Below are 14,534 nucleotides of genomic sequence, written 5' to 3'. Positions count from 1 at the left end.
CGTTTGTTCTCTGTTCCATCTCAACCAAAGCTCAAAATTAATCTCACTTGACAAAATCGAAATGAATATAAAGGCATCGGATATAACAAGATGTTTCGACTTTCAAGAACCTCTACAAATACTGACCTAACAATACCTCTACCTTAACTTAATCGCTCGACCAAGACCTCTCTGGCTACAACTGACTAATTTTAAAGGGAATGCACGAAGATAATACCTCTATCTTAACCACTATGCCATAACCTTTTCGGTTACAACTGAACTAATACTAGGGGGAAATGTACACAAAAATTAAACAAAATGAACTTATTCAATAGGATACTCGAGCCTTCCGACTTTGTTGAGAATGTGGTACATCACTGGATGATAGGTCATTTTGGTCTTACCTCTTACGGTTCAACAAAAATGCTTTCCACCGCCGTTTCACTATAGTAGTCGTGTAAACTGGTCAGCGCTAACTTGCACCAAGACTGATGAGCTTTCTGAACTGGATGATCAATATCGAGGTTTGTTTGAAGACCAATTTTGGGTTCATCGTTTATGCCAGCTCTGATGAGGTTGCTTGCCCAGAGTCTTAAGCATATGCATGCAACCAGCTGCCAAGAATAGCCCCAATGCACCAATGAAAAGTATAGTTGAATTATTGACGCCCCTATAAAAGCCACCCTGCAAGATTCACCAAGTCGGCCGAAATAAACATCACTAATACAAGTATAAACCAAGATTTCCACTCCATGTAAAGATAGGAAGACACATACCGAGTCACCCAAATATGTTAATCTTACGTCATTAATTTATAGTTGCCATTGGCTAACAAGATCAGGTGACACATGTTTTTTTGTCTCAGTTATAAGATATTTATGTAATTTCACATGCGTGAGGCATGGAAAGGAACATGCATTACTATGATCATCTAGATTAAGCGTACAGCAAAATAACATGGATGGCTGATGTTCCATACTCTAGACCTGAAGTTGTCACATAACTAACAAAACCGAACCAGTTAAGAATTAATATAAGGAGAACTTCGATTGTACTGACCCCAGAGCACATAATGTCTGAAGTAACAAAAAAAAGGACGTTAGGGTTCTAAAAAATTGGCCTCAACCACATTTTTAGCCAAATCATATTTATTCTAAGGTTATCACAGCCACAATTTGAGGTTGTATAGGATAGGACTATAGGTAGGAATGTGGGCGCAAAGAACGAGATTTGGACCGCACAGGCTTTTTTTGCGATCGTTGTCACAACCGAGATTCCATACCCTGAATACTGTCGTAAGAGGTCAGTCATATATCAACTGAACTAAAAGAGCATGCCAAACAAACTATTACTACACGTGTCATCGTACTTTATTAAAAGTTAAGAGTTTAGACCAACTAGGGTTACTGAAAATCATCTTTCCAAAATTCTGCAAGTAGTTGACTCAGCTATAGTCTTACAATATCTATACATAATTACATATCCAGGTAATACCAGCTATGAGTATTATCGATCGTTTATTGGAAGTGCTCACCTGGACTAAAACAAAGAGGATAGCAGCATTTGCAGGAGCTAGCGATAAGCTCTCCATTCCGGCACGGAACTCATTGGGAACAACCCTGCGACACAATAAGAGATTTACGCTTTGTTTGGATAGTGGTAGGGATAGGGGGGTTTAGCACGTTGTATTTGAGGGGTATGAAGGGGAGGAAAAGGGAGGGGATTCATCTCTCTTCTTACAAGTGAAATTGATAATTCTTATTAACATGGGAAAAATATGGAAGAAAAATGCCATTTGTCCATTCCCCTTCCCCTCTTAACCAAAGGTTTAATAATAGAGGGAGTGAAAGAGTAGAGTTATTGGAACAAAAGAATGGAAGCCCCCACAATCGCGGCAAAGGAAGAATGCAGCCTGTAAAAGGTCCCCTCATGAGTTTTGTCGTCTCGCAACTAGACTCGTAAACAACTAACCCTCCCAAGGAAAATTTCTTTGAAAATAGTTACATTAGTATGTCCCAATCATCGAGCTTGCAGATGAGAACCATAAAATGATACTCTCTCTATTGGAGAAATATTTTTTATTTCCGCATATGCACAACATTTAAGAAATACAGTACATAGCTAGGAATACCAATACTAAAAATGCAAGTGGCCACCTGCTTTAAGTGTAGCTGTAATTTTGTTAAAAAAATCACGACAAAGATGTAAACAAATAGGTGTAATATGAAAGGTTTTTCTGAATCGAAGGGAATACATGAGAACAAACCATATAGAGTTTTAAGGTGGTGGTAAATTTTCTACCCTACTTGATGTTTCATTAAATAATTATTCCAATTAAGCTAGAAATATTTACAAAACCCTTCGACAAATAGTGTAAATCCCAATAATAGAGCTGAAGTCCAGTACATAACTACTGATACATATTGGTTCAGGGAAAATGAAGCACCGATTTTAATAAACAAAAAAAGACCTAAAAAGCAATATGGTCAAGATATCAATGTCTGTGCAACAGATTACGAGAGAAAAAAAAATCTGGACGATCCTCACCCTAAAATGTGTTACTGTAAAAGTGATTGAAAAGGAGTAGAGAGGAGATGAAAGGTAAGAGAGAGAGACTAACATGCTTCTCAGCCGGGCAAGAGTAGGCAATATTAGCCCAACAACAGCTTGAAATAGGCAGAAAAGAGTGATGAAAACTCCAATTTCCTACACATTAGAATTAACGAATACTTATTAGCACGAATTGGAAGGTGGAAAGGCAGAATACTAGATGCAAAGAAACTCCGCAAGCAGTAGAGATAATACGCACCTGGTAATCATAAGCTATAATGGAAACAATCACTCCCGCACTGATGAATTCATAAAGTAGGCAATCTTCAATACGAAGAGATAATAATCCACTTAGGGACCATGGAAATGCCGTGCTTCCAAGCATTCTTGCACCCAGCAAACATGGGTAAATTAACCCTAGTTGTACTTCACGGCCATCAGCCTATGATCAAATGGAAAACATAATATTGGTTTGACAACTGAAATGTCCACCATAAGCCAAGTCTCAGAGGGAAGATTCCCATACATACAAAAGTGCAAATGAGGTATCAAGGCTATACCACTAAAGTTGGAGCCCATAACAACCAGAACACTGCAACAGAGAAGTGAAGACAAGCTTGTGCACATCCCAAAAACCATATCCGTTTATCTGACAATTGCAATAATCAACCGCGATCTAATAAGTTAAATCAGTATGCACAATGAATTTCAGAAATAGCATGTTAACTCCGAACTACGCACACCAGCATAACAGTAAATTCTCTCTGGATTGACCATAACTTGGCAACTGGCAGCCATAGCATTTGATAACTAAGTTTAGGTTTACTTAATGCCAAAGATTTCCATAAATCAAAACTGGCTGACATCAAGCAAATAATAAAAACGTTTTTTTTTTCCATTGACTATGGAGGACTATTTGAAGCTTCTGTAATCCTTACAGAACCCTAGGCTGTATGAACTCAAAGTGTTCTCAGGGATTCGATTGTTTTAGAAGTAAGTCTCTCTTAAGTCATTCTTAAGTGTGAAACGGATCCAAGAACATCTCTAACGCAATTAATGCTCATCACTAACTGGGTATATGGTTCATTTTAGACTCGTTTCACGCTTACAACCATCTTAAATAAGAGTGTGTTTTTCTTGAGCACTTCAAAACATTATTTTTTTAAGCTCCCTCCTCGTAGAGTCCAGCATCATCAAGTGAAAACTCTTAATGGTATAAAAATATTTATGTGAAACACAATATCTTAATTGCTGATATCCAATCTTAGCGTCTCCAGAATATTCAAACAGATAAAAGTTCAGAACTTCCCTCAGTACCTTGTTCTCTATCATACCCAATTTTTTAAACGGATGATTAACTTGAAGGATATCTAATGCTTAATACTAGTTAGTCATGGCTGCACAAATGACAAGAATAAATCTATCGTACCACGGAAAATATACGCGAAGAATGCTGCTCTATGCTCTTTAAGCTTTCCCTTCGATGGAGATTCTGTGTTTGTTTTCATGATGAATGCAATATTTACCACCGCTAACAGCACTGATATAATGGAAGGAGAAACAAAACTCGACACTGGACTATGATTAATTGCCCAGTTTGCAAGAACTTGACTTCCTATCATGGATGCTGATTCCGAAAAAGACAGCAACCAAAATGTTTCATTTAAAGCATCTTGCCTGTACCCTTGCTGCATTGAAGAAGAACGAAGATCATCATATATTGAATCCATAGAAGACACAAGGACAAGTACACGTGTCTTTATCAAGGAAAAAAATACTGTCAGATGTGTTCCATATAGAAAAATTGCTAGTAATACAAAATGGTTTAAGCACACACGAACGAAGCAGGCAACTCTAAAATTTCAAGAGATTGGAGACAAACTAATTACTCGTGGCGTGAGTGTGTGCAATTCTTAAATAAAAAAAGATAAACTGAAACAAACCTTATCGTGTTCCACCACCATCCAAGCCTCGAAGCTGAATGAAAATATTGAGCTGGCAATAGACAAGCAGATGCTGGCTAACCATAAGGCAGGATGAGCTGCAAGTGTATTCCATACACCGATGATCAAATGTAGGATGGAAAACAGAAGACAAAATTTCTTGTGGCCTCTGCAAACTCATAAGGCATCACAGTCTTCAAAATGTGTACCCAAAATGCATTTAAATGTAAATAACAAAGTCGTCACTCTCATTGATTTCCTAAGCATATATCAGAAACTCTCCGTGTCCCTGACAATTGTTTTATGTATTCCATTTTGGTCCATTTCAGCCAATAGTTTACATATCCTTTTTACGCAAACCTAGTGAAAATACAATATCTCCGCATAGCAAAATTCTAGACTATCAACTTATCAAAACAAAAAAAAAAAAGAATCCAGGATATCAAATCAGATACAATTTCCTAACATACCAGCCTGCAACTACAACGGACGCCTAATGACAACCGAGTCAATTGGTAAGTGAAAGAGCAGCATCTCAATTTCCATAATTCCATGGATTTTCAGGCACTCAAATTAGCAGGGATACTACGTAAGCCTTACATATTCCAGCTCAAAATGTATGGATCTCCTAATTTTGAATTCATTTCTCAAATTTTCGCTGAACTCTCCCTGAATTCCGCTTTCTCACCAACACAAAATCACAACACGCTCAAAAGCCTTCTACTTCAAGTCATTGAGTAATTAAAGCCGCAAGTTTCAATAACATTTCCGATGTACTTAGGCTTATGATAAGCCCCATGCTTAAGATAAAGCTACCATGGACATTAACTCGCATGTTCAACTAATCGTCAATGTAGTGATGATAATCCCCTAAGATAACGCGTAAATGATCACAATTCAGAAACGATAATCAACTCGAAAACATTTGTTCTTCGCTATGCTCATAACAACACACACAATTCAACTCAATTCAATTCAACTCTCACTAAAAAGACAGTAAGATAAGCAAACTCACAGCGCATCGGAAAAAATCCCTAAAAACGAAGCGAAAATCAAGGAGGCTAAACATCCAGCAGACAACACCATTGCAACCTGCTGCTTCGTCAATCCACTAGCGTTCACCATTTCATACTCTCCATTAACTAGCCATAAACCTTCCAACACTGCAAATGAATCCACATAACACATAATTATAAAAAAAAAGTAATCATAATTAAACCTAAATTAGGAAAGATGAAATTACGGAGGAGTACCTGAGGAGAGAGAATAGAGGAAGATGAATTTGCGCTGAAAATGGAGGAACGAAGCGGAGGAGGAGGGGGAGGAAACAGAGGAATGATCGGAGAGAGACGACGTCGTTTTAGAGTGAGGAAAAAGGAAAATAGAGAGGAAAGAAGCGAGAAAAAGGAAAAGAAAAACGGTAGGGTTGAGCTGCCATACTTGAGTTTCGATTACTACTCCCATTTTTGAGCTATGGAGATACTAAGGAAATTGGAGTTTTTATGTGTCCGCCATTTTTAATCACACCAAAAGGTTGCAAGTTTAGCAGTTGGGGAGTGTTGAGAGTTGAAAATTGAGTCAGATCTGTAAATCAGTTTTGATTGATTGATTGTTTTTGTGTTTGTAACACGGCGTGGGCCACTGGGCCTTGTGGGCTGAAAAACTGTCACTGAAGAGTGAACATGGATGAGGCGCATCGTACTGTGACTTTGTGCACAAGTTCTCATCTAAGACGGTACTATCGTACTATCCGTCTTCAGCTTAAAAACGAGTCAATTACATATCACTTATTTATATAAAAATACATAAGAAAAAATAATATATTTATCTTATATACACAGATAATATGATACTTCACTCATCTTAAACTTAAGAGGAATAATATCATCAACCATCAACCATCATATTAATTCATCACCATAATCATTATTCATCACATTAATCTAAGAAGATTATCTTGCAGATTTTTCTTGAAAAAGGTTATGCTATTTTTTTTAGTTTATGTTTCATAGTATAATAATGGGTTATTTATGTAAATAATGCAACCTATACCTCTCCTTCTCGTGTTAATCCAACTTATGTTTTAACCCATATTAATCTGCCGTATGCACTCGTTCTTCTCATAATACACAGGTAACCGACTACTTATTTATCAGGTCACACTTGCAAACTTAAAAATCAGTAAAATCCAAAACAATAATAACACCTTTTTAACCCCTTCCCTTCATCCTCTTCACCAATCACCAAAGACCAAACCCTCAATTCATTAACTCAGATGTTCATTCTTCTGCTTTACACTTCAACCACTCACCCTAAATCTCATCTCACTCTTTCATCACATATTTTCCGGCGCTAAGATCCTTCCGTTGTCTCTCTGACACCGCCGTTCGACTCCCTCCGACGTCTCTTTGCCGCTGCTCATCAAGTCTGCTTCTTTGACGGCGTTCAACATTACCGACTACATAATGGATTCCTTTGTACGTTATGGTGAAATCTGGGATATTTACTGCATTAATTTATAGTCTTTTCAAATCCTAAGATCTGGAATACTGTTTGTATGGGTTGAAATCAATGTTGTATGATGCGTTTGAGATAGCAATGTTTTACTTTCTAGTTTTTAATTGAAGTCACATTCCAGTGAGTAGATGAATAAACTTAGAGGTTCGTTGAGAATTTTATGATAGAATTATCGCTGTTTTGTTTTGTGTACTCGGGAACCCAAACATGAACCGTAACCGAACCGGTTTTGAACACCTCTAGAGGAAGGAGGTAAGGGAGCGAAGGGATGGAGAATGATAATGATAATGAAAAAGGAAAAAGAAGAAATAAATCCTAGAAGAAGAATAAGATTCAGGAGAAAGAAGATCCATGGTTTTGAAATAAAATTAGGGGGACAATGGTGTTTGGTTGTCAGACCAACAAATTGCTACAAATTATTGTTGGTTGAAGATGTTGTATTATTCGATCAGAATTTTTATGGATTTTAATAAAATCTGCGTTTTGTTTAAATTTGGGAAAGTTACTGATTTAGGAAGATGAAGATTGATAAACAATGGGGAAAAGGGATCAGGAAAAAAAAAGTCACCTGTTGGGAAACCTGTGATATCAGGTCAATTATGGGATAAGTTTAGTACAAGTTAAATGATGTCAAAGTTCGGATTTTTCCCGGTTAAACTTTAGGTTGGATTAATATGAGAAGAGGGACCATAGTTTGGATTATTCTCATGAAATAACCCGTATAATAATAGTGAAGTTCGAATTATTTTATGGTGGCTTTTTTTATTGATTTTAGGGTAGTGTTTTGTAAGGCGGTATTCATTAAAATAATTGTACAGTGAATCCAAATAAACCCTATTCGTGAGTAAGTGGTTGTTAAAAGCAATCGTTTTTACGATAAATTTGTATAAAATCGTCTTACACATGTATTTGTGCCGATTTCATACACAATTGTGTGACTCTCATTATCAAGTTTCTTTCAACCTTTTTAGTATTTTCAATCTCATTTACTGGACAAGATATGAAACTAGGAAATTACTCCATATAACTACCTTCGCTACCCACAACATCTTAATTTTGAACATCGTTAATTACTTATCGTTGCATAGTTGGCTTTGAGATTAATTTAATTTTAATATTTATCAAAACACACATCTTTGTATGGAGTATTAATTTAACGGGTTGACAATATGAAGATGGCGCACCTATTTAGTTTTTTTTTCATGCTTTGTTCATGCAATAATGGAATTGTATCCTTTTTAGAGAGATAAGATAAATAAATCGGCTATGAGTATTTTTTTTTTTTGACATGAAGCTATTAGTTATCTCTTCCAGTAATTTGCTCTAACGATCTTTTGTGGATAATCATAGTCTTGTATAATTTGTTGCCAGCTTTGAACGATTTGAGAAATAGATTGATTCGATTGAAGATCAACAATTACATAGGATATATGATATTATGATGTTGATTATAAAGCATTATCATTTAGCAGTAGACGAGCCTCTCTTAAAATCTCCGATTTCCTAGATATATTTCTTTTTTGTAATATTTGGGTGTGTTGGAAAAAAAAATGTAAATAAAATAAATGAGACAATAAAAAAACACCTAAATAATTAGCCGGGATAAAAACAATAGCTATTAGCTTTAGCAAAAATTACTACTCCGTATTTTTTTTTTTGAAACCCACAGTAACTACTCCACATTATTTAAGACATGTAAATCGGGGATATCCGTCTTAAGCTTAAGATGGGTCAAGTAAGTATAATAAAACATACACCTGTCTTAAGAAACGTTAACAAACTTTAATACTTACTTGGCTTCTACGTCTATTTCTATTAATGATAAATACAACCCAATGAGTTGTATTAACATTACCCTTTTTTTTTGCATTTGAAATATAAAGAAATGTTTCATTTATCGTATCAGTCATTCCTAGGCTCCTAGCCATGGCTACATAATTTGGTTACTTGAAAACATCATACAAATGTAATTTAATCAAGCATTTTCAGCTCAAAATGTATTGAACATTGATTTTATGTTTCTTTTAATTTACACCATGATATTTTTCACTTACATATACTCCGTAGTTGTTAGAGTGGTGATTCTTGACCGTCCACTATATAAATTTTATGCATTTTCGGCTCACGGTATATTGGGCATTATAGAAATGTAATTTAACCAACATCATATTTTATTTTATTTCGTGCCATATTTTATACTTTTGCACATATCTCTTCAGGTCCATAGTAGATTTACTAAATGAAAAATGAGTTAATGATAACATTTTAATTAAAATCTTTTCTAACACAACCTGCTACATATATCATGTTTTAGGCTCTGTTTGGTAAAAATACCTGAAACCTGAAAATGTAGCTAAAAACTGAAAAACTAACTGAAACCTGAAAACATAACTGATATGGTAGCTGAAAACTAGGAACTGATAAGGTAGCTGATTATATAAAGAAGAGTTTGACAAACTAACTGAAAAGGTAACTGATTTTGATTAAATGACCTAAAAGGATATGGTAATTATTTAATAGTATAAATTTAAGGGGTAAAACGGAAAATTAAATCAAATTAGGTACCTGAAATCTCAAATACTACACTCTGTAGCATTTCATTTTAGATAGCTTATTTGGTTAAATAAGCTACTTGCCAAACGATTAAAAAAAATAAGGTACTTGAAATTTTAGTCAAATAAGCTACTTTGACCAAATCAAGTACCTGAAATGCCTTGCCAAACGGGGCTTAATTAGTACGGAGTAGTATAATGGGATGAATTGAATAATACTTAAGCCATAGTACTCGATCCGTCCCGGTCTTTTGTTTACTTATTTTATTTATGTATGTCTCATCATTTAATTACCTTTTTATATTTGGAATATTTTCGAAGGGTAATAATTTGATCATTCACATAACTCATCGTTCATTTGTCACTCAATAACATCACCCACAAATGGAACCCCTCCCCTCTCCTTAGTCTTTGTGCCAAAATTAAAGATAAACAAATGACCGAGGTCCGAGACGGAGAGACCCTCTCCTCTTCTTAATCTTTGTATCAAAATCAAATGTAAGCAAATGGCCTAAACGGAGAGAGTAGGATATTGGGATGAAAGGAGTAATACTCAGGTTATACTAATGGAATAATTTCAATTGACGGTGTTCACGCCGGGCTTTCGTTATGTTCCTCAATTTTAAAGGCGTTATTATTACCATCTGTAACGTATATAATTTTTTTCACAAAGAGATAAGTGCTAAAATTTCAAAATAAAATTACACATAAACATTGTTTAAAATAATTATGTCTAATGGTCTTGTATTGAGTCTTTGCACCGAATTTTCCAACTATTTAGAATTAAACGGTATTCTATTTTTTGTGATATTTAAACATATATACAGCCTTAAGACTTTTTTTTTTACTTTTGGATTGGGTCGCAGGCACCTTGATTATGTCTCGGAAAACAGGTTTTGTCGGAGGTGGTGAACGATTAAAATCGTTAAAAAGATATCATTAAGAATTTAAGATGACTTCAAGGTTAAGGGAGATGTAATGACTTCAAAAACTTGGAAGTATTGTTAGTGTGATCATTTTATTATGGCCATTAGATATCTATACAATAATATAAAAAGGTTAGTTGAGGGGTGGTTAGAAAATCCTATGTGGCATAGCTATATGGGTTTTAGAGAACAAAATCACGCATTCTTACACACCCTACAATTAGTCCGCAAAATTGGAAAAAAAAAGGAAAAAAAAAATCCACTCATCTTCCCCAACGCAAGAAGAGTTACTTACCAAATTCAATGACACAAATCTTAATTCTAATCCCTTAGAAGTAAAATAAAATCACTCTCTTTTAATTTGCTTGCTCTAAGGAAACTTCTTAAATACTCACAATAGAATGGGTGTTATTGTCATTGAATTCCCACTTTAAATCTAATCCCACAATTAAATAACTTCTTAAATACTCACAATAGAACGGGTGTTATTGTCATTGAATTCCCACTTTAAATCTATAAAAAATTGATGTATCAATCCTTCCTTTTCAACTTCCTCGGCTGATCATTCCCTATATTGATCGGCATGAACCAATGAACTCCACAACCTTGTGTCCCTGATTCTTCGCTGATCTACGATGTCGGTAACTACTTTCAAACCTACGGTTTTTTTGGGTTGCTATCACCGTCGCCGGAATGTATACTTTTTAAATTAATCTATAGTTTGCGTGTGTTCCGGTGAAGCTAATACTTAATTCATGCTAAATTCTGTATATTTGGAGCTTTGATTTAGTCAGACTTTTGCAGGTTTTGGTCCGATTGATTAAATACTACGCTTCACGATCTAATAATTGTTCCCCATATAATCATTGTAAGTGCCTGAACTTACAATCTTCCCTATTAAAACTTACCGCTTTTCCGCAAATAACTAAGCAGAATATTAGCTACTGTTATGGTTGATGTTGTTGCCGCTGATGTTACTGTTTATTGTACTCCTACTAATTATTATGATGTGTTTGTCGTTGTTTTTTGAATTGTAGGGTAAAGCTTTATGAGTTCTGCAATCACTTTTCACCAAAAACGAAGGAGAGATCGTTAACCACAGTTTGTAATTTTGTCTTGGTGTTTGGTTATGTTTGAGGATTAACGACTTTAAAAATGAACTACCAATTTAACATATTTCGAGTTTGTCTTTTTTGTAGCTACCTACAGTTTTTTGTAGTGGAAAGTTAACGTAAGCAATGAAGCCTATCAAAGTGAAAGTAATGACCTATGTACTGGAGCTCTTTTGGATGACGTAAGATGAGTACATCAGTCGGAAGATCACGAGGATGAAGAAATCTTTACGAACATTAGAGGATAGTAACCATGAGTTTATATTGCGTTATATTAATTCTGACGGTTACAAAGGAAAAGGGAACCTTAAAATCCCATAATCTTCCCCATATGTGAAGTGTGAACGACTTAACACAATTATTACTCTGTTTAATACTCTAAAGACTTTACATCCCTCATCATTAATGACCTGCAATCAAACTCCCCTCTTTATCTTCTTTCTCCTTTAATGATGCGAAACATTGTCTTTAGAGTATTAACTCCCGTGTATTTAACTACAGTATAATTATTTATCCTTGTAGTTGTGAGTTTGTGACCCTATTTCAGTTAATTTTTCTCATGATATGTTCTCTTCTCCCCCTACTCCGATCCGTATAGTTTCCCTCAAATATTGTGTTTTGTTTGTTTTTCGTTTTTGGCACGATATTAATTTGTACAACTAATTTGATTTCGATTTCAGGAGGATGATATAATTCCATATCCACTGCTTCTTTGTGGTATTTTTATAAGGAATTTTTAGTTATTATAATTTGCGAATTTTGTTGATTTACTTCTTGTATACGGAATATTTATCATTGCTACATGGAAATGTTGGCTATATTGCAAGTGTTATTAGGAGTATTACTCACAATAATTTAATGAGGTTGAGTATGTGATTGTTATGGAGTTCTATAACGAGTTTCATTTTTTTTTCTTTTCCCATATAACTCACATGTGTTGATTTATAAAGCTAACTAAGTTTCTTGGCTATGATTCACGTAGGTGCTTGGAGTTTGTAGTAGCAAAGGTGATAACAGATACATAGTGTAAGGGAAAGCTTGGCGCAAATAGTAGAGGATGATGACAACAAGACTACTTTAGAACTTTGAGAAAAGATGGTTTCTACATCAACCTTAAAATTTTCACAAATTCTCATTTGTGATGGACAAAATCCGTTAGGGTAAGTGGGAGGAAAAGTGGGAGAAGGTTGTGAGAGGTCATAAGCTTGTGATCGTCACAAGCAAGAGGGGCTATTAAATTTAATTCCTCTTATCTATTTCATCTGAACATCCAATTTGATAACCTCTTTATCTACGATCTCAGTAAAATTGTAGATGAAGTAGAGAACCTGAAGATAAGATTTTGGTTATTGCTAGAAATGCTTACAAAATATTCATGCATTATTGTTTTGATACAAAAGGAGAGAATATTTTGAGGTGACAAATATTCATGCATTATTGTTGAGGACTTTAGGGTACCGATTGTTGAAAGGTGAGCTAGATGGGTGTTTATGTATGTATACTGTAGGTTATATTATTTTTAAAATATTAAATAAAAATTAAAATAATATATTTTGTCTTCTATAAAAAAAACGGAGTACATTAATTGATAAAATCATCTTCTATCCGCTTTTAACCCTATTATTATCTCTCGATTCAATTGAAGTGTCCCTCATAAAAAATAAAGAAAAAGAGCAAGCTATTGAGATAAATGAAGTATATTCCTTTAATTTATAATTTTACAACAATTTGGTGTAGCTATTTTTTCTCAAGAAACCAACTGAAATCTTTTATACAGAAGTAAACTATAAGTATAAAATTCATGGATGCTGAGTGAATTTTTATGTAATATGGTAATACACGGTGGAAAGCATTATAAAAGTATAAATTATGATATCATCTATTCATGTCGGAATGACTTTAGTACTCCCTCTTATTCTCCATATTGTTCCCTTTTGCTAAGAGCACAAGGATTAAGGAAAAGAATAAAATAAGAGTAAAAGGGTTATGTGGGGTTTGGTGATAGGAGATATGGATGGATAATTAGAAGTTAAATAAGTAATTGTGGAGCCAAAATATTAAGGAAAGTAATAAAATATGAGTAAAAGAGTTGGGTGGGGTTTGGTAATAGGAGAGAGGAATGAATAAAACAAGATTAAAAGTTTCCAAAATAAAGGGGAATAAAACCTGAATAATCCGTTTAAGGAAATATAGAATAAAATAGTGAATAGGAGGGAGTACAATGGTAATATATATTCGGGAGAAATACTAGCTAATTCTCCTTCCAACCTTCTCTTTTACCTTCTCTCGCAGCCGATTAAAAGGCGAAGGGAGAAGGTTAGAGAGAAAGTTGTGAAAAGAGGTTGGAGAGAAAGTTGAAAAGAAAAGGTTGATAGCACCCCTCATATTCTGGATAGTGAAACCAAGGTGAATGTGGATACTGGATAGTGAGGTGTGTGAGAGGATGAAAGAGGGTAATATTTATCGGATGTACGATTTAGACAAATGAGCATTCTATTAATTTTATTTTCGGTCGTAGAAAAAAAAAACCACAAAAACATCGAAAGATATTTTGGCATGCACTAAATTAAATACTACTTCTCTTTCCTGATTATTTGTTTACTTTTGGTTTTAATACAAAGGCAAAGGAACAAGGAGCTAGAAGGCTAACTATTGGATGCTAAATGGACCAAATTGAGTGTAGAAGATTAAATTGGTCATCAAAAGCATAATCAAAATAGAAAGGTAGAACAATTACACTCCCAAAAAAAAAAAAAAAAGGTAAACAAATGACCGGAACAAATAGGGTATAACATAGTAACATGTTCGAGAGGGCACCAACAAAGTCCCGTGAATTCACGGGCAACTAAACTAGTTCATTATAAAATTGTTGGATTGAATGTCATGGCAGCCTCATAATTTCGGATTCTATTCATTTTTATAAGATGTTTGTACACTCAATCAAATATTTTA

At 34.6% G+C, this 14,534-nt stretch overlaps 1 protein-coding gene and 1 long non-coding RNA gene across 5 annotated transcripts; one reads left to right on the top strand and one right to left on the bottom strand.

The window, feature by feature from the left end:
* Positions 1-37: 37 nt before the first annotated feature.
* On the bottom strand, positions 38-6,068 carry LOC141623133 (uncharacterized). The gene is made up of 9 exons (XM_074439201.1): positions 5,729-6,068; positions 5,491-5,638; positions 4,476-4,644; positions 3,962-4,220; positions 3,093-3,181; positions 2,792-2,974; positions 2,603-2,688; positions 1,517-1,601; positions 38-666 (listed from the first exon to the last, which is right to left on the bottom strand). Exons 1-9 carry the CDS (start codon positions 5,937-5,939, stop codon positions 532-534), a joined length of 1,365 nt encoding a protein of 454 aa, XP_074295302.1. The 5' UTR covers positions 5,940-6,068; the 3' UTR covers positions 38-531.
* Positions 6,069-10,665: 4,597 nt separating this feature from the next.
* On the top strand, positions 10,666-13,034 carry LOC141623132 (uncharacterized). Of its 4 annotated transcripts, none has more exons than XR_012533212.1 (3): positions 10,674-11,165; positions 11,275-11,338; positions 11,508-13,034. It is a non-coding gene; the product is annotated as an uncharacterized LOC141623132 (long non-coding RNA). The 4 variants fall into 4 exon arrangements; XR_012533210.1 differs by having other exon boundaries at positions 10,675-11,111; XR_012533213.1 differs by having other exon boundaries at positions 10,678-11,338; positions 11,508-12,299; positions 12,565-13,034.
* The last annotated feature ends 1,500 nt before the right edge of the window (positions 13,035-14,534 follow it).

This window comes from Silene latifolia, chromosome X (assembly GCF_048544455.1).
Source record: "Silene latifolia isolate original U9 population chromosome X, ASM4854445v1, whole genome shotgun sequence".
Taxonomy (NCBI): domain Eukaryota; kingdom Viridiplantae; phylum Streptophyta; class Magnoliopsida; order Caryophyllales; family Caryophyllaceae; genus Silene; species Silene latifolia.
This window is presented reverse-complemented; position numbering and strand designations above follow the sequence as displayed.